The sequence below is a fragment of the Notothenia rossii genome, assembly GCF_949606895.1.
Source record: "Notothenia rossii genome assembly, chromosome: 5".
NCBI lineage: Eukaryota > Metazoa > Chordata > Actinopteri > Perciformes > Nototheniidae > Notothenia > Notothenia rossii.
Window position 1 is genome coordinate 12,207,880 of NC_136903.1, and position 24,060 is coordinate 12,231,939.

The 24,060-nt window shown below is 40.7% G+C and overlaps 1 protein-coding gene across 2 annotated transcripts in view; it reads right to left on the reverse strand.

The window, feature by feature from the left end:
• Nucleotides 1-10,802: 10,802 nt before the first annotated feature.
• LOC307041325 (PDZ domain-containing RING finger protein 4) overlaps nucleotides 10,803-24,060 on the reverse strand; it is a 105,792-nt gene continuing 92,534 nt past the window's right edge. For both annotated transcript variants that reach the window (XM_079684655.1, XM_079684656.1), the window contains 5 exons: nucleotides 20,144-20,242; nucleotides 17,759-17,821; nucleotides 15,935-16,036; nucleotides 14,975-15,103; nucleotides 10,803-14,014 (listed from right to left, as the gene is read on the reverse strand). In XM_079684655.1, the coding sequence (XP_079540781.1) occupies nucleotides 12,536-14,014; nucleotides 14,975-15,103; nucleotides 15,935-16,036; nucleotides 17,759-17,821; nucleotides 20,144-20,242 (1,872 nt within the window). In that variant the 3' untranslated portion in view covers nucleotides 10,803-12,535. The remainder of the gene's footprint in view (nucleotides 14,015-14,974; nucleotides 15,104-15,934; nucleotides 16,037-17,758; nucleotides 17,822-20,143; nucleotides 20,243-24,060) is intronic.

Genomic DNA, 24,060 nt, shown 5'->3' on the forward strand with positions numbered 1-24,060 from the left:
AGGGGGGGGAGTATGAAATCATTCATGTAGGATATAAAGAGAGATTGTTTCTGTAAACCTCATGCATGCCTTAACATATACTTTTATGAATGGGACACTAGGGAAGCAGAGGAAGATCCCATGAAGACATGGGATGGGGGCAACTGGAGGTCAGGAATGACTTATATACTGATAAATATATATTACCAAGTTTCTAATAAGCCCTCATAGGATTCAGAAAATGTTTTTGAGGCAATCAAAATAGTGTTAAATCCTATTAAAAAGGGGAAACAAATCTCTCTGCCATTTGCAGCTGGTTGAAGGCGGAAGAAAACGTCTGTGCACAATTAGCATGCCCACTCTGTAGTTTTCAAATAATGTTGCGGTAAGGAATCTTGATGTAGACTGACAGTGAGGCAGGGTCTAACAGATGTGGATTGACAGATGAATTTAATTTGCAATTTTTTCCCCCTCATTTAGCTCTCAGCGTTGATTTTGATTTTTGACATACATCAGCATACACTGCCTATTCCAGAAGCCACTGCTGGTCTCCAGACCGCTTGTCTGTTCTCTGAAAAAGATAATGCATTTGTTTAGGCGAAGCCCCTAAGGTGTCCTTCCTGAGCAGAGTAACATGTTTGTTTTCCTTACCTTAGGGGGATTTGCCTTTGACATACTGTATCTGCATAAACAGCTTAACAGTCACTACAGTAAAATAATTGCCTCTTTGCAGATGTGGCAATTCCCTATGACAGGGCCTTGTGAAATGAATGTCATTATGGTCACATAGCATCCCTGGCATTTGAGCGGGAGGCCAAATGTAAATAGCCGGTGACGGGTGGTGATACAGGGTTATACCCGGCTCCATCTCAGTGTAGCCGAAGGTCACACAGCTTTGCAAGAATTCTTCATCACCCGGCATGTTGCAATGAGAGATAGAATTCATTGCTTTTTATTTGCCAAATCCATTTCATTTCACCACACTATGAACCCCATAATGGAAACAGCAATGCAGCAGCATACTGCAGATGAGATATGGCAGAGTTTGAAGTATTATTGCACCGTACAAGAAGCTCCAATCTTTCACAAGGATATGTACCATTTGATAGCTTCTATTATATCCTTACCAACAGAATCTGCTCTGTTATCAGCACTGACCTAACAATAAGCAATAGGGAAACCAACTTCTTAACAAGGTTTAACCTTTCTGTCTGAGATTATGAATAGCTCAATTTATATAATACAAACTAATACACAAATTGCAATAAGTGTTCCATTTACAATTTGACCTCTTTAGTGTATGAAAGGTCACAATAGTTTCAAGGTCTGTCTAAGATTAATAGCAAACATTAGAGTAAATGGGGCATGAAATGTAAATGTGTCCATCATTCTCTTAAAAGACAGGTGGATGTCAAGTCGTGTGCCAATGTGTGTCTGTAGAGGCTGTAGAAGTGGAATAATGCCTTATTGATGTACACTTCAGAGCCTTATCACACCTGTTTATTAACATACTGCTCTCATTACATTCTCTCCCCACGTTGGGAATTGCCTGACATGTGCTTATCTCTAGAGTTTTACTTCAGTTTTTGACATTACGAGGTTTCACTGACATTGCTGTCAGTAAACTCGAGTGTGTATTTGACAAGTTTATGTTTGCAGATTACAGCCCATAAAATGTATTTACGTTGTGTCAGAGATAAAGGGTAGGCCTACCACTAAAATGCAAAAAAGCACTTACAGTACAGTACAGAAAGGTTGCTACAAACAAATAAGACAAGAGGTTAAGGAATAAGTAAAAATGTTAAGTAACGACATTAACAATAATTTGTCACAGTGGTTAGTGCAACTAAGTATTTTAGTAGTTCTTGGGGAAAAAATGGAGGCGAGTAATACAAATGTTTGAATCTGATTGTTTGGAAGGTATTTGTTTAAATGTATAAATAAGTGTCTGTATTAAACTGTGGGTAAAAACAGCAAGAAGTCCCTTAAGCTATGCTGAGAGGTAGTGTAGCTTCTGTACCCTCCCAATAGAAGACGATAAGTAGTAGAGAACTGCATGTGAAAGTTTATTTCCACTGGAAAAGGTATATCTGGCAGAATTCAGCATTCCTATTGAGAGCTTTTAGTGAAATGTATTTTTCTCTACAGCTTTTCAGCCGTGCATCCCTTCCAGTTTAGCTGGAGTGACTTAAAGAGACCGACAGCAGGAATCCTCAGACACAGAATAGCATCACTAATTTGAAACACCTGTGCTTTTCTTGGTATGATAAGTTAAAATGCCCACTGTGAGAAAGGTCTGTTTATACCTCAACCTCTCTCACTACTTTATTACCTCCATAATGGACCAAATCATGCTTCTGCTCTCACGATGGCCCATTATGCACCTGTTACGGTACATCTTTGGAAATGCACTTTAATAAAAATACTGACCTGGCCAAACATCAAACGTAAAAGCTGTGATGAAATATTTAAGACACCCTGAATAGCATAAATTGTTTTAAATCTATAAATTGACAACATCTGTTCATTTCTTATATTTTCTAGGTAATATTACTTTTATCATGAATATGTTTTGATCTGTCGAAAACCTTTAGCGGTGCCTTTATGGGCCGTTATTCTTTGTGTGCACAGTTTTTGATTCTCATCAAAAGCCTCCAAAGATAGGAAATTAAACAGGTTTTTAATATTTGAAAGAAATATTGAGCCTTGTGGATCATTGGTTGAATTAATGCAATGCATTAGTCCAACAATGTGAGCACACATGAATGACTATCAGGTCCCTCTGTGTTTCCCATCATCAAAAGAAATATTAGCCGAGCCATTCAGCCTCCACTGTTGAATGGAATCTAATTTACAAAATGCCTACAAGACCTTTTTATAATAAAATGAGGTGAGCATGTGCATATGTGAGGGAGAGGAGGAGGACTTTGTTATAGAAATAGAGGATATGAGAGAGAGAGCTACCATTCATTTACACGCTACAATACAGTATGCTAATTTGTCAAATAATAGGATGTCGAACAGCTAGCAAAGCCAATCTGTGCCATAAAGCCTGGGATGGCACACCCACTTTGTCTGAACAGAAGCATGTTGTGCCAATGTTGAATGATTAGTTGTATTTAGCCCAAAAGAACAGCAGATTTAAGTATCCATCACAATGTGCCCTTTGTATAATATGAACAGAAAACCTGAAAGAACACAAAAACAGAACCCATTAGGCACGGATAACCCCTGCAGCGGGTCTGGATCTTGGCACCCAGATGTGATTGAAAGTACATGTTTAAAAGTGTGACATGTAGCATCTCAAATTGATGTTAAGATCTGGTAGAGAACGTATTTAATTTATTACCTTTTCAATAAACATGCTTTTTAAAATAAGGCCAACTATAGCTTGAATGCATGGCATTTTAAATGTCCAAATGTTGACAACAAGCAGGCAACCCTTGATAGTTGAGCACCGTGCATCATGGAAGGTAAAACATAAGAGAGCAGTCCAACTAAGAGGGGTTCAATCATGCCTTAAGTGTGACCTGCCATCTTAGTGTCTACCAGCTTGTAACAATCTCTTATTGTTCGCAGATTTGTTTACCTAACAAATTGATTCCTATGTTGTGAAGAAATTATTTTGAATGACAATCTGGTCAAAGGATATAGAAGGATATCAAAAGTGGTTTGCTAAAGAGGTTTATCATCATCATCATCGTCATCATCATCATCATCATCAGCTTTATTGAAGAGACTCTAGGTCCATTTTTAAAAGACATACAACACTCAAATATAAATAAGAAAAGTAAAAGCAAGTATACCAATGTTTCCATAGAGGTGACTGGTATATCATAGGTTATCATAGTGCCTGACAGTTTAGGACCCTCATGATGAGTACTGCTGGGTTCTTCCAAGAGTTTCTAGCGCCTGAGAATGACTCATTTTTAATGACAAGATATTGCAATAATATTGTCCAATTACTGACATATTTTATACGGTTTTTTTCAGAGCTGTAAAATATGACAGCCGTTAAAGATGCTGCATTAAATCTTAGCATGGTTCTGCTAATAGCCTATAGCTCTTAAGGTGGAATGTTCAAATGGTGGCTATAAAATACCTGAAATTGCACTGTACTGCCGACTACAAATTATAAGTTTTATTGATATAGATGTTCCTTTTAAGAAACAACGTTAGAGGCATATAATTAGAAAAAAAACCTTAACATAGAGGAACATGATGCACAATCTGCAGTTGTTTCTAGGATACATTTTTCAGAAATCAATTGCGGTCTCAGAATGAGTCCTTGCCCAAAAGTCAAACTGGTCTGTCGTTGTTCATGTGCAAATCTATTAACCTTGTTTTCTAGACAATTACATAATAGTCAAGTTCCAACTTGGCTTATGTTTTCTGATGCTGGTATGGCAGTGAGAGTGTGTTGGGTATGGGCAATATTGCACATACTACGTTTTTTTCAATGTCCTTAAAATGCTGACATAAACATAATCACGTGCACTTAAGATAATGAAAACACCTTATCCGTGATGGCTGTGTACACCAGTCTCCTTAAACATGACTAATACTGCCCTTCACCCTTTTTTCTAAGTGTTTGCACTTCATCACAGTTATGCTCATAACTTTATACTTTATGATGAGATGCCTTTGTTCTCTCTTTGCTCGTATCCCCAGGTGTCTAAAGAGCAGAGGGAACACCTGAGGAGTTATGAGCTCAAGGGTATCCTGGATAATTATTCTCCGAGTTAAAACAGGCTCGCTGCAGCAGAATATAGGAACAGCCGACATTTCAAAGTGAGATTTACATACTGCATCCAAAAGAAACTAGGATTGTAATCCCCAAAAGCATATTTTTCACACACCAACAAGCATTTTTACATTTTTAGTTGCAACATCCTATAATGATCCAACTCAAGTGTATGACTTGTGTCTCCTTAACCTAGTTTAACTGATAAACTAAAGTACCAGCAAAGTCACATCTATAGTAGTCCCTGCATACTGTAGCTACCCTGGGACAATAAAGGAATCCACGAGGGACCAATCCTTTCCAGCCAGTGTGTCATGAAGATAGGATATTCAAAAAAGGAACATTGGGCGACGGTGATGTATAGCCTATTCGCCGTTGGGAGCATCGGTACATTTCGTTGTGTGTGTTGCTCCCAATGAGTATTCTGCTGCTCCACTTTTTGAACCTGCACTATTAGTGAGACTTTAAGAGTTGGTATTAAAAGTAATTGCAGTTAGGCTGCAGCCTATCTATGATGTATGTGTAGCTCCACATTGCCTCCAAAATGTAACCTTTACTTAAATATACCCAATGGTGTCGTATTAGCAGAACATTTTTTCCCTACTAATGGAGAGAAGAAAGTAAAAACTGGGTAAAAGCAGGCAGGGATAAAGTGAAAGCATGCTGTGATGTGGGATGATGACCTACAGTGTCACATCAAACTTTTTGACACCAAGACCAATTGAAACAAAAGCAGTTATCCTCGGTGACTATAGCTGCTCCTCTGTCGTTGTATTTTTTCATTATAGAACTCCGCTCTGTCAAATGGTCTGCAAAGCACTATGAAATCAGTGGCCATGAATCATTAAGCCTGCACAGACTTCTGTAACCTACTGTAATAAAGTATAATGGTGCACCCCAGCCTCAAGGTCAGTCATTGCGAGAAAGACGCCGGTGTGCAGTCAAGTGCATCAGCCTCCCTTTTGCATTCACTTAATCCCTCCGTTGTTCCCTAACGTCTTCTGGACAGCAGCCCACCTTCTTTCAAAGGCAATGCAGATCCTCACCTAGGGGTTGTGACACCAGGTTTGTTCTCGGTGTAATCAAGTATACTTCAAAGGACTTCAAATGAAATGCACATCAGAATACATGAAAAAGCTAGGTGACTGAAAAAGAGAGGCTGTTTTGAGTTGAAGAACTGTGATGGGTAAATGAGGAGAGTAACCGTCATGCTTTGATGTGCGCTCTTGTTATATTAAATCTCCAAACAAAGCACCAGATTAGATAGGGCCATTACCATTTGCAAATTAGAAAAGCAGATACGGCTGCCACTCACAAATTGGTGAAGGAAGCAGGTAATGTTGGATAATATCGGCCATTCTTTAAGACAAGATGTTTTGTCAATCAGGAAACATTTCTAATCAAGCTGTACTGCAAATGATTTCTGCTGTTTGTAAAAATTAACCGTTGAAGTTGGGATAGAGTAGATAAGAGCATACTATTCCCTGTAAGTGTGAAAATTACTCCGTCCTTTGTTTAAAGGTGGGGTAGGTAAGTTTGAGAAACCGGCTCGAGATACACTTTTTGTTATATTCCATGGAATGCTCTTAACATCCCGATAGCGATGAATATCTGAAGTGCTTTGACAAAAAATCCATAAAAAATGTCATCTGTGGAAGCCGTAGTGCTGTAAAAAGCACGACCAATCTTCTGAGCCGGCCCGGCTAAAAGGACTGGATGGCCTACCTGCCTGTCAGCCTTCCATCTGTGAACAAACTTATCTCGTGCCCTCATTGGTCATGTGCGTGCTCGTGTGTGTTGGAGGAGGGGCTCTGTAAGGAAGTGGCAGATTTTTTGCAGTTGTGTATTTTCAAATTCTAGCGCACTCGAGCTGATTTCTCCAAAATTACCTACCCCCCCTTTAAATCAAATAATCACACACTGCTTGGGTTGTTAACAGGCTGCTGTGTGCAGTTTACGGATGTAGTGATTTGTGATTAGGGGGTATTTAGGTTTTTCATCTTTAAACAGTTTCCACTAAAAGTCATTGTGTGAGCTGTGAATGAGCAAAGTAAGTAACATGACTTTAAGTAAGTCCACTTATGTGCAACATGTCGATGATCCAAAAGAAGCTCTGTGTACGTTATAGAGAGGTCATTACTCTCTGGCTTGTCTCTGTGGATAATTCCCAGCTCCGCTTGCCTGTGGCAAAGCCCGAGAGCAGTGAGGAGCCGAAGGGCCTCCTGGCAAGACCCTCATTACCCACAGTGCAGGTATCCTGCTACCCAGAATTCAACTGAACAGGAAAAGCATACTGTTGCTTAATGCTGCACTGGATCAGATCTTATAATAGCACGGGTGCAGATATGAATGTCATAAGGAATCACACTAGGAGCCAATCGCATCAATGAGAAGTTTCCAGTTCATTTCTACAAGTCATGGCTTCATAGTGTAACTCACGTGAATATGAAATAGGAAGTGATGAGCTCACCATGACAAATGAAAGAGTCTTCTTAGAGAAACTGTGCTGACATTGAAATGTAACATGCAAAAGGGGAGGGGGGTCAGCGTTAACACTGTAAAGGAGAAACAGACCCTACACAGGACTGCAGGATGTTATTTATGAAATCTCAAGCTCAGCGATGTAATCATAACTCCGAATCATATTAGTATTTTCTATTGGATAGGAACTCTGACCAACAGCTCATGAATAAGAAAAACAGAAACTTTACAGCTATGTTAATGGGATTCATACACGATGAATGTGCAAAGGGAAAAGTGTTACATTTGTATACAACATTTTTGCATGGTTGACCACAGTCATCAATCATTTCCACCTTGAAGGTTAGTGAAAACCCCAGGGTGAGAGTCGTTATATATATATATATGTCGATATATATATTTATATATGTATATACACAGACTTCAAATACTAGTATCTAAGAAACGTGATGGGTATTTTGTATGTAGGGCTGAGAGGGGCAGTGAAAATCTTAATGCATTTTATTAAAGATCTGAGGACTTGCATTGAGCCAAAGTTGAAGCAGGATTTAAACGACCAGAAAAAAGAGTTATTGAAGCAATATGAGCGAAGCCAGGCTCCTTTTTTATGTGTTGTATAATTTGAATAATAGTGTGAGCAAATGTAGCATAGATTATGTTTCCAACAGAGGGTATAATACAGCTCTTAAAATATGCTTTATGTGTCAATGAATAATATACAAGCATACAGTATATCTGTTTAGGCATAACCTTAAAACAATATGTTTTAGAGACTATTATACATAATTGTAATCCAAATAGTACTTGTTTAAGACCTCTGCAGTATGTATTGCAGTTTGGCTGACCCGTTTTATGAATAATGAATTGTAATTAGAGCTCTAATTATGCTCTAAAATATTCACAGGTTTTTGTTTAATAGGTCCCCCAATGCCTTTGGTTGGGGTGATAATGAAACAACAAATGACACATAAAACATGGGGTGTGAAAAGAAACAAACTCCAAATGGTTCACAAAAGCAATATAAGATCTCTGCCAATCTCTCACACACACACACACACACACACACACACACACACACACACACACACACACACACACACACACACACACACACACACACACACACACACACACACACACACACACACACACACACACACACACACACACACACACACACACACACACACACACACACACACACACACACCAGAGAGTTACAATACACAGAGCTGTGATTAAATAAATAGTGAGACAACAGAAGAATTGACTTTCAAACTAATTCCTAAAACTATTGACTTGTTTAACTTCGGTATTACATTCACAGTTGGCTTTAAACACTTGGCAATAAACCAGTTATTTCCGCATGGTGTTATGCTGGAAATGAGTGAACTGAATGTGAAACACACTTGTTTGTTACAGCATAACTGAAATTCCAGAGGCTCTCAACTTGTTTGTATGAGAATGTCTGCACTACCAACCTTTGTGGGTAAAAGAAAAATGTTTTTATATATTGCAATATGAGGCAACTTACTGTAGTCTGAAGTGATCAATGCACTACTGTTTTCAACTTTTCTGCAGCCTAGATCCTCCGAGGTTTGAAGTACATGTAGAATATCTGAGCAGCCATGCTAGTAGCGTAGCTGGGTGGAAAGCAGTCGGCTTGTTGGTTAGTCACCTCGTTTTGTCTAGACTCAATTATCTCATCTATTGGATGGTTTGTCAATAAACCTTTGTTCAGACATCCCCTATTCTCTTGGGATTGTAGCGTGGTGACTTTGTGATGAGTTGTTAGGTAATTCCATGCCCCATAATCCTCTATTAGCGGACTTGATATTGTCTTCTGCTTGATAGAGCCATATTCCTTCAGAACAGCTGGCTCAGCAGTAGCAGTCGGTCCATATCACCTGCATACACACAGCTACAGCTGGCATGATACGACCAATTATAACAACACAGCAGTTATGATATCAAAGATCAAAGCTGCCATCAATTTCTAAAGTGACATCGAGAGACGCATGATCCGAGGCAATTACCAGTTTGTTCCGAGTCTCTGAGATTAAGGAGAGGAGGCACTATGAAGTAGATTGCACCATGACATGTCGAGTAGATCTGTATGTCAATAAATATGGACCTCCCTCTGTGAATAATGGGAGAGAATTTGTAGTTTTTGCTGTTCAGGGAATCCTAAAGGTTATCAACGAGCATTCATAACCGAGGCAATGGTTCAGTGTGTGTGTGTTTGTGTGAGTGCAGCACTGAAGAGGAAACGAGCCACTACTATCTGTTTGACATTTCTGTCAGTGCTGGTATTTAAACTGCTGGGGAGCTCTGACAAATGCCATGGCTGTCACAGGCTCCATTTTAATTACACCTGACTGGGTCTTTCAGGGGCTTAGGGATGAACTTAATTAGCTAGCGAGCACTCGGGTTAGTTCTGCCGTTGGTTGGTACAACTCACAGCACTTTTTACTCTGTGGCTTTTCAATGGCATTTAAATTGTCTCTGTCCATTGACTGAATAATTTATAAATGAGGGGATGGCGAATGGGCTCGGGACGGCAGGAGTCTACTTTTCAATATCAACTTGTGTTTGGTCGCTGTATAAATGGAGCCACAGATTTAACCTTCGAATCACACTAAATGTCCTCTGGCATTATAACACTTTATAAACTGTATGTTAATAAAGTGGAGTGTCATTTGGAAGTGCTTTCATAGTGATACACAGCCTGAACAAAGGGGTTGGATGGAGTTCTTCACAGGCCAGTCTGAGAAAATACAAATATGAAAAGGAAAAAACAAGCAGTGAAAATAAATGCTCTTGACATAATGCCTCAGGGTAACAAAGAACTATTTCCACCCAAAAGGAAACACATATAGTAATATCAGGAAGACTTGGTTCTTTTTTTATAATTTACCAGTCTTGTAAAATGGAACAAGTTTTCAGTTAAATTGAAACACAGAAGTACAGAACAGTCTTCAGGCACTAGTGTATCCGTGACAATCCAATCTCAGCTTTAGCACACTGACAACTTGAGATAATACAGGGAACCAGAGTATCCCAGTGCTCTCCCCTGCATATGACAGGGCCATAGCAATGATTAAGTGGTTGATCCATTTTAATGAACACAAAGCCATCCAAGTGGAAGATGATTTTAATTGAAATCTCCTTCTGTTTAATCACTTAACATATTCACAGCAGAGTGAAGAAAAGTCACTCTTAAGGAGATATCTGAGGTGAACATGTGTTCATCCAACAAGTAATTCATTTTTACATCACCGGACTGCTATATACCCCAGGGAGACTTGATGTCGTTTTTGTAGTTTGCACTGTTAACTTTTGTGATATGACACAATTTAGTAACACCTCCAGTATAGAAGACTAGAAGAAGAGCACAGATTGTTGCTGTTGTTCACTTTCACACTGTTCACACCAACCACTCCACAGGAAAGTCACATTGTAAAAGGATTTGTTAAACAACAAAGCAACATCATTTAATTACCCAGTTTGTGTGCCCTGACAGCAGCTTCAGTGCAACGACAGATTTGGTTCTTCCTCAAACTTCTAAATAAAATAAATATGATCCAGTGCGATGATATACCAAAAAACAATAATTTATTATCATTTATTTTCCAAAGATCACCATCATCACACATTTTACCCGGCTACAAATGTGCCAACTAAGCATTACTTGAAATCAGACCATTGACATTGACTTAAAACAAGTACAAGGTTCAGTTTAAAATTTCAAATGTACAATATTTCAGTTAAAAATGAGGCATTTCGAATGAGGATACTGTACATGTAACTGGACTATAAAGTCGGTTGATAAATGCCAACGCATTCATCTAACCAGTTTAGTTTTTTGAAATGAACTTAATATGCTGTGTTCTGAGTCCTGCTCAGTGGCAATCATCCTAACACATGTTTAATGTGAACTCAAACATAAGTAACGACTATATTTTATTTTCCAGGAACTAAAAACTGAATTATACATGTATTTATAAGGCTGAGTGCACAGAGATATCCAGGGACTGTTTGTGTATGAAATCAGTTTGCAACACAAACTTACCATTTTGCTGTTAAGGCTGAGTAAAGGTGTATATTGATGATGCAAAAAACGGTACGTAAAAGCTATGAGCAGGTCCATCTGTAGTTGAATAGGTAGGAAATCAAATATTTGCCAAATAAAACATTTAATACAAATTATTTTTACCCAAAGCTGCCAAACATAAAAACAAAGCTGGCAATTAGTTTGAATATGTTGGACTATGTTTGTTACTTTGCACTAAAGCCAATATTCAGTACAGTATACATAGTGCATATTCACGGTGTCCACAAAGTCTTTTTGTAGCACTGTTCATATGAAGAGTTTCACTTTAAAATGAGGTATTTCACTTTTAAATGCTTTCATGAAATTGCTGATAATAAACATATCAGCAGAAGTTATTTGAGTTTTTGGCTCAAGACACTTTTGCTTGTATTAAAAATGTACACTGTTGAATATTCTGAAACTTTGAGGATTCATCAGACAAAAGAGCTATGGCAGTTAGCGGTGAAACACTGGATACTTTCCCTTTTAGGTCATTGGATTTATCTCAAATTCATAACATTTTAGGTATTAAACACATTCTTGCCGCAGCTATGCTCAATCTTTCATCATGAAAACGATATACAGCACTAGGATTGGAATGTAAGATATTTATGTCCTTTTAAAGCTGAAACGTGTACCTCATTTAAACTTTTATTTTGTAAAACGTACTTAGGCTATCATCATTTGCTGATATATCTGTGGTTGAGTGTTAGACTGCTAGATTTCCAATCAATGTTTAAGATCCAGTAGTCTGAAACATAACTCCTCTTGACAAAACTAAGAGAAACATATTTCAGCTTTAAAGGATAAGTAGATCTGTTAATGAAAGATACAAGCAAAAAGCACGAGACCCACTGACTCACGTTGTGTTGCAATTAGCAAGTTAACATAATAGATAAAAGAAAAACAATAAACTTCTCTTAATATGACATTCAACCATTTTGAGTATATGGTTACGTAACATAAATATGAAAATAGAATTGAAAAGATAAAAATGTTTATAAGTAATAAAATAATTATATAGTCGTCATTTCATAGAAAATGTTTTCCCCGCATAGTGATGTGAAAAACAATATTGAAAAAACATGAAGAAAATGCCATGACAACACTGATAAATTCTTTACAAAATGCTTTTTGGGTTACAAAGTGTGAAAAATATTCCTATTGTCCTCATAAAAATGCCACATTGAACGAGGCAAGTATATTATACCGCATGGGGTAGAATGTGAGTGTCAGTTTTATACAGTAGTGACTGATAGGAAGGCGTTGTGCACCTTAGCCCCCCCCTCAGGGGCCTTGGTGCCGTGAGTCATCAGCTCCTGGATGGTCATCCAGTTGTCCAGGATCTTCTTGTTGCGTTTCTTCAACATCTTCTTCTGGCTGAGCTCAATAATGCTGACCTCCTTGCGCCCCTCGCTGCTGCTCTGAGGGTTCTCCTTTAAACTCTCCAGCCGGCTGCGCTGCATGAACTCTCGTCTCTGCCTCTGTTCTTTTGCTCTGACCAGATGCTGCTTTCGTTCCTCTTTACTCCAGTACCTCCCCATCTTCATTTCGCTCATTGCATCATCATCGGTGGTCATTCCCCCGCTGCGCTCCTCTTTAATCTTCAGGGCTCGCTCCCTCAGGATCTTGTCTCTCACAGGCCTCTTGGTGATGTAGCGCGTGCCGTCGCTGCGGATCTTGACCTTCCACTCCATCTTGTTCTCATTATTGGGCCTCTGAGGCTCTTTGCAGACGCTGAGCAGGCTGAGCTGGCTCTCAGCGTATTCAACAGCTGAGTGCTGCTGGATCAGCTGCATGTAGCTCTGGTAGTGGCGTGCATGTGCGGGGATGTTGACCTGCCTCTGCTGGGAACTGTGGGATGGAGAGAAGTATGGAATCTGGGAAGCAAGTGACTTTACTTTCCCACTGCTCTCCTCCTCAGCCTGAGAAGTCTGGTTGGACTTCGAATGATTGCTGTGATCAGGGCTGCTACTTTTCCCTGGGACTGCAGCACTGTATGCTGGGATGGGGCTCGGGCTGAGAGAAGGGCCACTGGCAAGTCCACTGCGGAGGTTCCTCTGGTTAGTGAGGCTGACCATCCTCTGTAGTGAGTGCTCCGGGGAGCGGTCCATTGCCAGAGGGGTGCTTCGTGAACTTTCCGCCGTGTTATAGGCACTGGAGCTGTCCTTGTCCGATTTTTCCAGCCTCCCGTTAATGTCAATAAGTTTACCCCTGGACGGGTCACTACGATTGAGGCTTTGGTTTTTAGTGGAGGGGGCCGAGTGTCCTGTGGAGGGAGACTGCTGGCCCTTACGAAGGTTGTGCGCCTGCATGATGTTCTGACACTCTAGTTCGATGCTGCGCAGCTCGTCGTTGAGCATCCGCAGCTCGTGCTGCACACCGCCCTGCTCTCGGATGCTGCACTCGATGGTGCTGCGCCGGCTGTAGAACAGGTCGTACTCACCGCTGTTACGGATCTGACACTTTAGCTCCAAGAGCTGCTGGAAACGATCCCCCTCCGACTCATCATCGTCCTCATCGTCTTTGTCCTCCAGCCGCGTGGAGCCCGTGCTACGGTGTGTGTCCCGATTGTCTCTCAGGCACTGGGACAAACGTTTCTGGATGTGTGCCAGGACATTATGCTCCGAGCTTTCCATTCTGTCCTTTATACTTAGTACGTTATCCTTATGATGGGGGAGTGTTGAGCAGGTGGGCTTGTCATCTTCTGCTCTCATCTGAAAGAATAAGAGGAACAAGAGCAAACATGTTTATAGATATACGGCACTTATAAAACATGCAGGAATATGAGAGTCTTCTTTCTTTTAATGATCCACATAAGGATTTGTATTATCATATTTAACTTTTGCAAAGCCTGTTTTAAATATAAGTGGGTATAAGAATGTTTTCAAAAATATTTGCAAGTATGCTTGCAAGTATGCTTCAAGTGATCAAACGTATCGTATATGTCGTAATGAACTTAGAATGGTACTATGGTGTTTTCCAATAGTTTCATGTTTGATTTCCTTTGTATGGAATTAGGACACAAAAAAAACAACATCAACAAAAACAGCAAGATTTAAGAGTTCATGAAGAACAAGCCTATTCTGTATTCTCCTGAAGGATTACATGTGCTGATGTGTGAAACTCTGTTGTACAGCTCTGTTTCTTTAGGGATTGTTTCCTCTCTTCCTCGTCTTTGAAGTTGTATTCATACAGTATGGATTTTTGTAGCGTGCTATTCTGTCAAGAAAACAGAATTTTAAAGTATGATTAACGAATGTTTGGAATTTCAATGTTTCAATGGTCCCCTTGCATAAATATTCATTATCATTATTTTATTCATATTTCAATAAGGGCAAAGCCTGTTTTGCAAAGGAAGTCAATGAAGAGTTTGATTTCCTCTCTGCCATCCGCTGTAGTATATCTGTAGTCAATTCAATTAACAAGTTAATATGGATTGTGAATAATGACCTAATACAGTCAAAGCAATTACTGGCCCGTCTAACTGTAGGATGTTCACAATGGTATAGTATAGTCTTTCAATCAAAAGGAAGGTTGCATCAAATTATTTAGATTTTTTTCAGCTTTTAAGGCTTTATTCCTATTGAACGGAGCATATGTCTTAAACCAAGACAAAAAAACTTTATTATAAACTCGCTAATCCAGTTACAGCAAATGTTTTGCCGCTGTCTGACCTGCTCATTCTCCTGCTCCTCCTGTAAGGCAGCCAATTCCATCTCCTCCCTCTGCTGCTCCTCCAACATTTCCATCTTCAGCTGCTCCAGGAACTCACTGTGCTCATCATCCAGCCAGGCCTCCTCCAGCTAAGGGTGAATGAAAAAGAAAAACATATGGAGAGAGAGTGAGACAGGGGCGAGTGTTATTTGTCAAGGCCTAAAGCTTGTGGCGAAATGGTGTCTCAAAACAAATAGTGGGGCGTTCCAAATGGATGCCCAAATAGGATTTTCTGAAGAGAAAAAAAAAACAGGCATGGTTTTGAAATAAGAAGCCACAAGCATTAATATGGTATGGTGTTTGACTGATATATCCCTGTTTCATAAGCAACAAAAGGCATCCCCTCATCTTTAAAACATGTAGTGTAATCTTAAAATCAAGCCAATACAATTTAATAGACATAAGACTGCCACCTTTGACCTATTTGCTCCACACCATCCATCATTTGTTTGTCTGCTTGATGCGAACCAAATGGGATCCATATCTGAAGATTTGAGATTTACTACTGAGAGACACATTTAATTACAAAGAGTCTACTATTGCTGCTGGCTCATCTGCACTGCAGCAGAGTCCTTTCACTTATTCGCCATCGGCCTTGGGCCTGAACTCACTCCACATTAGCATGCCATTAGCTTTTATGGCTTACCGTTGGAAGTCAATTACAGTGGCGCTACATAAAAATAAAATATGATGAGGTGTCTCAGAGGTGGCTTCCACTAAGAGGGGTTCTGTCGGCGGGGAGGGTTGGCTACCCTGGACTGCTAAGGTTTACTCTGAGCAAATATACTTTAATGGAAAAGACCAAGCTTCAGGGCTCTCTGGATTGCATGCTTCCTTTACTCATGTTTGGCCCACAATAAGTGTTTAAGTCAGAGGCTAAAAGTATGTCAGCGTGATGTTACTCTGTGGTCATTTCTCACCTGCAATTCAGGTCTGGCAACCAGCAGTATGATGTTCCTACTGCCGTCATTGGCGAGGGCAGCCATTGCTTCCTCTCTGTCTTGTACATCTTGGCCATTAATCTGAACATGTCGATAAATACAATACGCAAAGTCACAATAAAGTCACACACAAGACAAACATTTAAGTATTTGAACACAGGCACAAACAATCCAATACAGAAGCCCCTATTAATAACAAAGTACCACAATAAAAGTGGCAATGCACATAATGCCCTTTTCCCCCAGGAAAGTTGTAAACACCCTGTGATGCTCTCTAATACGGCGCAGGGCACAGCAGTGATTATGAATGGAACAGTGGCCGGGGGCGGACGGAGCTGTTGTGTTCACCAAAGTATCCGGCAGCGCACATGCATCTAGCCGTACAATTAACTGGCCACTGACAAGGGGCGTCCATCTTTTTGCAGGAAGAGTAATGGCCCTGTCACTGGTGGATAATAGTGCCACAGTGCTCTCTCACACACACACACACACACACACACACACACACACACACACACACACACACACACACACACACACACACACACACACACACACACACACACACACACACACACACACACACACACACACACACACACACACACACACACACACACACACACACACACACACACACACACACACACACACACACACACACACACACACACACACACACACACACACACACACACACACACACACACACACTCCCAGCTAAAATCAGTCACACAACACAAAGGCTAGACACAAGTATACTATTAGTATTGAACATTGCTTATAAATCCGCCCCACGTATCAAATAATCACCTGCGCAGAATAACGCCTTAACTTTAGTACTTCATGACGAGTACATTGTATTTTGTGCATCTCTAGTTCCTTATCTTCTGTATTATTAACTATAAACAAGCAGTACATAATCCCATAGCATGGCCAACTCTTACAAACATTTAATATGAGATCATGTGAATTACACTTAAACCATCTTTTGATCATGCATTTGGTTGAACGGTGCAACGTTTTTTTTTTATTGCATTCAATAGCATATGGATGTCAATTAGAATTTTAGAGCAGGAGCAGCGAACTGTTCGAATAACAATTATCTAATAAACCTGGGAAGTTAGTGAAAAGTGCTGGTGAAGATACTGAGCATCTTGCAAACTAAAGAGCCTTATGTTTCCCTCAGGAGTTGCTGGTGACCCAAACAGAGCACAAAATGCAGCAAACATACTTTCATTTTCATCTGGAGGCTTAATGCACAGCAGGCAAATGCTAATGTTGTTCTTAATTTATTAATAGCCAATTGTTTGCCTTAACAATAAAAATATGCTTGACATTACAATTAGAGGCTATTACTTGTTTCAACAAAAACAATAATTACCGCCCTCTCCCATAGAGGAAACACTATAGAGCCTCAGCCCCTAACAACTGCTGCTGCTGGATTGCAGCACAGATCCTCATGATCTCAGGCCTGGAGATGAAGCTAGGGGCTAATAACAGTCATAGCCTCTCAGCTGTCCCACAGGAGGCAGTGAGCTGCAGCACAGCACCATCCTGAACTAGAACTCTTAAAAACCCCTGTTGGTGCTGAGTCTGTAACTAAAACAGCCATGGGGGCTATTCTCCCCCTAACAGTCACAGTGGGGGCATGTTCCCCCTTTAATGTGCTGCCATTAAAAATGAATGGGCTCTCGTGCTGGGAGACAGTGGTTGAGTCGGACAAAATAAAAGCAGCTTTTTATGTTGAATTTAATGAAAGCTGGTGTAGAGGGGGCCATGAGAGAGTGGGTCCTACTGTACCTGTAAAATACGGTCGCCCTCTCTGATGCGTCCATCTCTGGCGGCGATGCTGTTTGGACAGATCTGTGAAGGTAGAGGGAACAAAATAATGGACTTTCAATCTTCATGCGAGAGTATCAGAGTGCCTGGCGATGTTTTAACTCATTATATAGACATCACCCAGATACTAGACATGTCTAGACTGTTGTTAGTAATGTGAGCAACACACAATAGGTGTGCTGACGTGGGAAGACCTTGGATGTCAAATGCCTTTCCTGCAGCTGCCTGGTCAGTTTCCAAAGCCATTTTCCCCCTGAGCATCACCTTTATCATTTAAGTACTCTATAGCGCCCGCCTTAGTTGTTATATTCTGGCAGGTTTATATAGCACCAGCCTCTGCATAGAGCATAAACAGCCTGTTACTCTGCCCCGATACATGATGCACCTGCTCCTCCTGTAACTAACGCCAGTAAACAAGGGGGCAGGACACTTTCAGCGGCCAATCAATCGGCGTCTGGGGCCATTTCTTTCACTCTCTGCAACAGGCAGGATTTCTGGAGCTAGTAAGATGCTGTGATACTCCGTCTTCATGATAGTCCACTCTTACACAGAGGAACACTCATTAAACTGGGAGGAAGGTCACTAACAGGAATACAGGGAACGGGGGAAATTGAAGGTAATCTTTCTTCACCTAAACCCTGAGTGACCTACAAGTGGAAACTGATTTATAGGAAAATAGAGGAATCTATTAACTGTTGAAGATATCATCGTGGGTGGTGAATTGGCTTTGGTTACATGTATGGAACACAAACAGAAGGTCTGGAGATTGACTCTTTCTGGTTGGTTTTCTGACTGAGTTTAAAACAATGGCAAGGAAGACATTTTTTATCTGAAGTAAATATTACAATCTTTGAATTTTAGTATCAATGAGCGTAGCTTGGCTATATGCTGGTGTCCTATCCAGGCAGGCCTTTTGATCTACAGTATGCATGCTGGTATTAAGTCCAGACCGTGAATGGAGTTAAACCGGTAAAGAACATGTATACACCTTAGGAAATGAAGCTTTGTTGCACTTGTTCGTCTAAATTATTTAACCACTGAGGCACGATAAAAACAAAGGGAAATAAAAGTATCTTAGGAATCACAATTAAAGACAATGTTGCCTTTCATCAAGTGCTTCAAAGGTGGGAAATTAAGCTTGTTCTAAAGTGACCTTGCATTGTACTTGACTCCATGTTGATGTGTTCTCAGTTCTTACGCAAGATCAGAGTAATACTTTCTCTAACACATCCTGTATACAGTGACATTCAGCCACCTTATCTAAATGCGGCACATACCCTAAGCCCTACTTTTTTACAGAAAGAACACCTAAGGAAGCTGCCAAGAGCCACGGACCAGTGATTTATATTCGGCTCAGATCTCAAAGCAAAACACCTTGCAGGGTCCGAGTCAACTTCAAAGAATGGGGAGAAAGTTGAGCAGAATAGAGAGTTGTATTTCATATTCTACTAACAAGAGATAAATGCATGCAGGAGTAGTTTTGGTATTATACATCTCACAGCTTTACAACTATGACGGGACCTGAGAGTGTTTTTTGTTTTTGTTTTTCCTCAATTTATATTTAACCGGCTCATGTTGTTCAATAATGTCATTTGAAATAGCTTTACTTCATAGAGAAACCTGCTTCACTCACATGAATACTAAATGAAATCATACATTGGGAGATGAATATTAAATGTCACAAATGATTTAGTCTTGGAAATTGAGCTTTTTCAGTTGTTTAGGCACTTTACTAAGGCACTGTGATCTAGCCATGATAATTGTCAGTTTCTAAAAGAGAGTATATGTAAATGTGAGACTTCAAAGAAATGAAATAAAGAGATGCATATAACTGTAGAATATGCATATACCTTTTGCCCTGAGAGTATTCTTATTTTAATTTTTCAAAAAGCTAGCAGCCCTAGCTAGGCTGGTTGGCAATAAAAATCTAGCAGGAGGCAGATATATTTCTGTTACAGTATCTCCAGGAGCAAAGCAGAGTCGAGAAAGATAAAAGAGGTATGATTCAGTGTTATTTGAGAATGAAAACTTTTTATGTGAAAAGTTGGGGCTTCCTCACGGCAACCGAAGCTGGAGGATGCAGCGATTACGGTTTTATATACAAGTGGCATGGAGAAATGAGTCGAGGAAGGACAGCAAGCAGCAAAGGTAAGGGGTGTGATGCATTTTTATAACAAAACAAAACAAGAGACACGTTGCAAAAACAGAATCCAGCACAATAATAGTTTTGTCTCAATGATCTTGTTTTAATAAGTTATAAAAAATATAATAAAATGAATTAGCCAGGCCTACTTTCAACACAATTCATTCATGTCTCTTAACCTGAAGAGGAAGGTTTCTACTCACCTCACTGACATAGATGGCCACATCATCCTCTTCATCTGTTCTGTAGCAAAGAGTTAGCCCCAACTTCTCTTGGCTGTTGAGTCGACACAATTCCACTTCCTAAGCAGACAAGAGGGAAAAAACAGAACAATGTAAAACATTTACAAAAACTCTACAGACATGCATGCCTGGCATCGCGCTGCTTTACGCTAAATGCTATTGCCTCCATGCTAACAATAAACATGCTGGTGTTTAGTGGCTTTAAACTTTACATTACACAGCAAACATCTTAGTTTAGTGTGTGAGCATGCTAACGTTGGCTTATTTGCTAAATGAAGTACAGTTGAGTTTAAGCTCTAGGTGGTGTCATTACTTCAAGAAGATAATAATGTCCGAACCAACTTTTGTAGCAACCTATTTAATAGTTGTCGAGACATCTCAGTTTGAGCAAGAGGTACACAAACAGACATCGCCATCCCTAGCACAAAGTCAAGTTTTCAACCTTGGAATCAGCATTTGATAAAACAATCTCACCACAAGATCCATTTATTACATCAGACAATTATCTTCGTGTGTCCAGTGAAATCTTCGGTCAAATTTCAATTCTTCTGAACACTTCAACGATTTCTCTTTCATAGTGGCTTGAAGTTCTAAGAATATGAATTCACAAACATTACATTTAGTTGTTTGAGTGAAAACTCCAAAATAGCTACTAAACCAACCTTGTGGTGTTATTGTTTTGCAGACCTAAAGGACCATTTAATGAGGAAGGAGAAACTGATTTGAAACTCCAAATATATTCTGTACACTTTCAATACAATTCAAATATTTATGCAAAGCAATGGCTACTTGTAGACTAAGTTCCTGCTCTGCTGCACATCAAATAACAATGTTTTTCAGGTTCCAGCACAACATCTGAGTTGTTTTTTAGATGCTTATTGAGTCTGCATTTCAAACTCTTGTCTGAGGGTTCTGAGTCTGAAAGTGTTTGATCATGAAAGACATTCTCAGCTCGCAGAGTTTGATCGGTGGGGGCTTTGATAAAATCCAGAGGACCTCAAGTGTTTTTCTTTCAAGCCTTAGCCAAGTTATAAAATATTAGACTATAAATAAACTATAATTATGCTAATGCTACCAGATATACATGTTTGCTGCAGCACTGAAGTATTCCTCATCTTCCCTTGGGGAGATATCAACAAACTATTGAATTACAAATCAGCGGTCGTCATATTTCCCACGAGCCTCTTGAAACAGAGCAAAGTACCCTGGCATCAACATGAATTCCTCATTTAAGTTCATTAATACAAACAAACAGAAAGCGGGAATTTAAGTTTTTCTAGTACTTGAGTGAGTGGCAGTTCGCATTCATCTGATATCTAAATAATTCTGCAATCCGAAAGCAAAAAACAACTTTGAATCTCTCCCAAGCTTTGAGACAGTTAATTCACAAACACCACGATACACACTGGGTTTACCACAACAGAGGTGCATCCAAACAGCCAAACAGCACAGGACTATGCTCCATCTCTAAATGCTGAAACATATCAAGGGCGTTGGAGGGATTCAAGTGTGAAATGGCCTCTCCTCCCAAAGTCTTCCTTAGAGCAGAAACGCACCAAATCTCAGCAGCAGGAGCGAGGTGGTTGAGTGGAGAGGAGGATGTAGGTGGTGGTGAGGGTTCTGGTGGGGCTCATATGGGCCTCACAGAGAGATTCATTTCCTCTGTGACAACTGTGGGTTGGCTGGTTACATGTGTCAGATGTGGTAGGGCTTTGGGAATGGCACGAGGGGGGGAGGTGAAGCCTGACCATGGTGAGATGAGGGGAAGCTGGGGAAAAGGCCAATACATCTGCCAGAGAGCCGCCACCTGCTGCCTCTGGCTACCTCTCCTAAGCTGTTTATGACCCCCCACTTCCTCACACACACACAAACACATCTTTAGGCTCAATTCCAATTTGTTCCCTCTTTTACCTCTGCTAACGTCACATATTGACAGATCAATGAGGTGTTTTCGGACCAGGAAGCTGTGGCTGAACTTGGAGCTTCAGGCTCTGCACCTTCCCTCCTCACCTCATACCTCAAAGACCGCACCTACAGGGTAACTTGGAGAGGGTCAGAGTCTGACCCTTGTCAATTAACTACAGGGGTCCCTCAGGGCTCTGTACTTGGTCCCCTCCTCTTCTCTCTGTACACAAACTTGCTCGGATCAGTCATTAGCCCGCATGGTTTTTCATACCACTGCTACGCTGACAACACCCAATTAATTATGTCCTTTCCCCGCTCAGAGACCCAGGTCGTCGCACGCATCTCGGCTTGTCTAGCTGACATCTCTCAGTGGATGTCTGCTCATCACCTCAAGCTCAACCTTGACAAAACTCAACTGCTTTTCCTTGCTGGAAAAGATTGTCCCACTCTTGACCTAACAATCAAGATCGGCCCCTCTGTTGTTTCCCCGACTCAGACGGCAAGGAATCTGGGTGTGACCCTAGATAACAAACTGTCCTTCACTGCAAACATCGCTGCTACAACCCGCTGCTGCAGATACACGCTTTACAACGTCAGGAGGATACGTCCCCAGCTGACCCAGAAAGCAACGCAACTTCTGGTCCAGGCTCTCGTCATCTCACGCCTAGACTACTGCAACTCCCTCCTGGCTGGTCTACCTGCATGTGCCATCCGACCTCTGCAGCTCATCCAGAATGCAGCGGCTCATCTGGTCTTCAACCTTCCTAAATTCTCCCACACCACGCCGCTCCTCCGCTCCCTTCGCTGGCTTCCAGTAACTGCTAGAATCCACTTCAAGACAATGGTACTTGCGTACCATGCTGTGAATGGATCTGGCCCTTCCTACATCCAGGACATGGTTAAACCGTACACCCCAGCACGTGCACTCCGCTCTGCATCGGACAAACGGCTCGCTGCACCCACACTGCGAGGGGGACCCAAGTTCCCATCAGCAAAAACACGTGGGTTTTCTATCCTGGCTCCAAAATGGTGGAATGAGCTCCCCATTGAAATCAGGACAGCAGATAGCTTACACATCTTCTTCAGACTGAAAACTCATCTCTTTCGACTCCACTTCGAGTGATAAAATTACTAACAAAGCACTTATAAAGGACTGGCTTATCTAAAGCCTGTTGAGTAGCACTTGAAATGTTTTAGCTCTATGAAACCTGATGTACTTATATGATTCTGTTTTCTTCAAGTTTGTATCTTCTTGGTCGAATTCACTTATTGTAAGTCGCCTTGGATAAAAGTGTCAGCTAAATGCAATGTAATGTAATGGGCTATGCACAACCCAAATCCTTATGCTAACACACAAGTTAATTTTAGCAAAGCACACACATTTGCACAGGCGGAGAGAAAAAGAGCTGAAGAAAAACAATGTCATCTGAGGTTTGTGTCGTTTTATCTTTCTCGACAGCCTCCACCTGACGGGGAGCTCAGATCTTTAATTGACTGTCTCAGAAGCGATGACAACTTGAAATCCCGGCTAATACATAAGGATATAGCCTGAAAGAGTGAAGAAGCTTTGGTGCTGAATACCTGAACAAAGTGAGCTGCTAAAATCAGTCTGTAGCTATATTAAGAATATTACTAATAAGCTACCTCCATTTGTTTGAGTAGATATGATTCAGGCGGCAGCATCTGATGCAACAAAGCAGTCATGGAGGTAATGACAGTTACGGAGGTGGCACACATCTTGCATGCTCACATGAGAAGTTGTGTTATATCTGTGGGAAATATTAAAATCACTAGCAATGTCCCGGAGTCATCTGTCTAAAAATAAGCCACACAAATGAATTGCTGAGACTGAGGCAAAGCAGAGGTGTGAGCAGGTACTACGTCTTCCCTACAGTATATAGCTGTGTGCAACAAGCCTCAAGTTACTTCTGACTAATTGATGGTTAGATAAAGTGCAGGGGAACTAGCTAAAT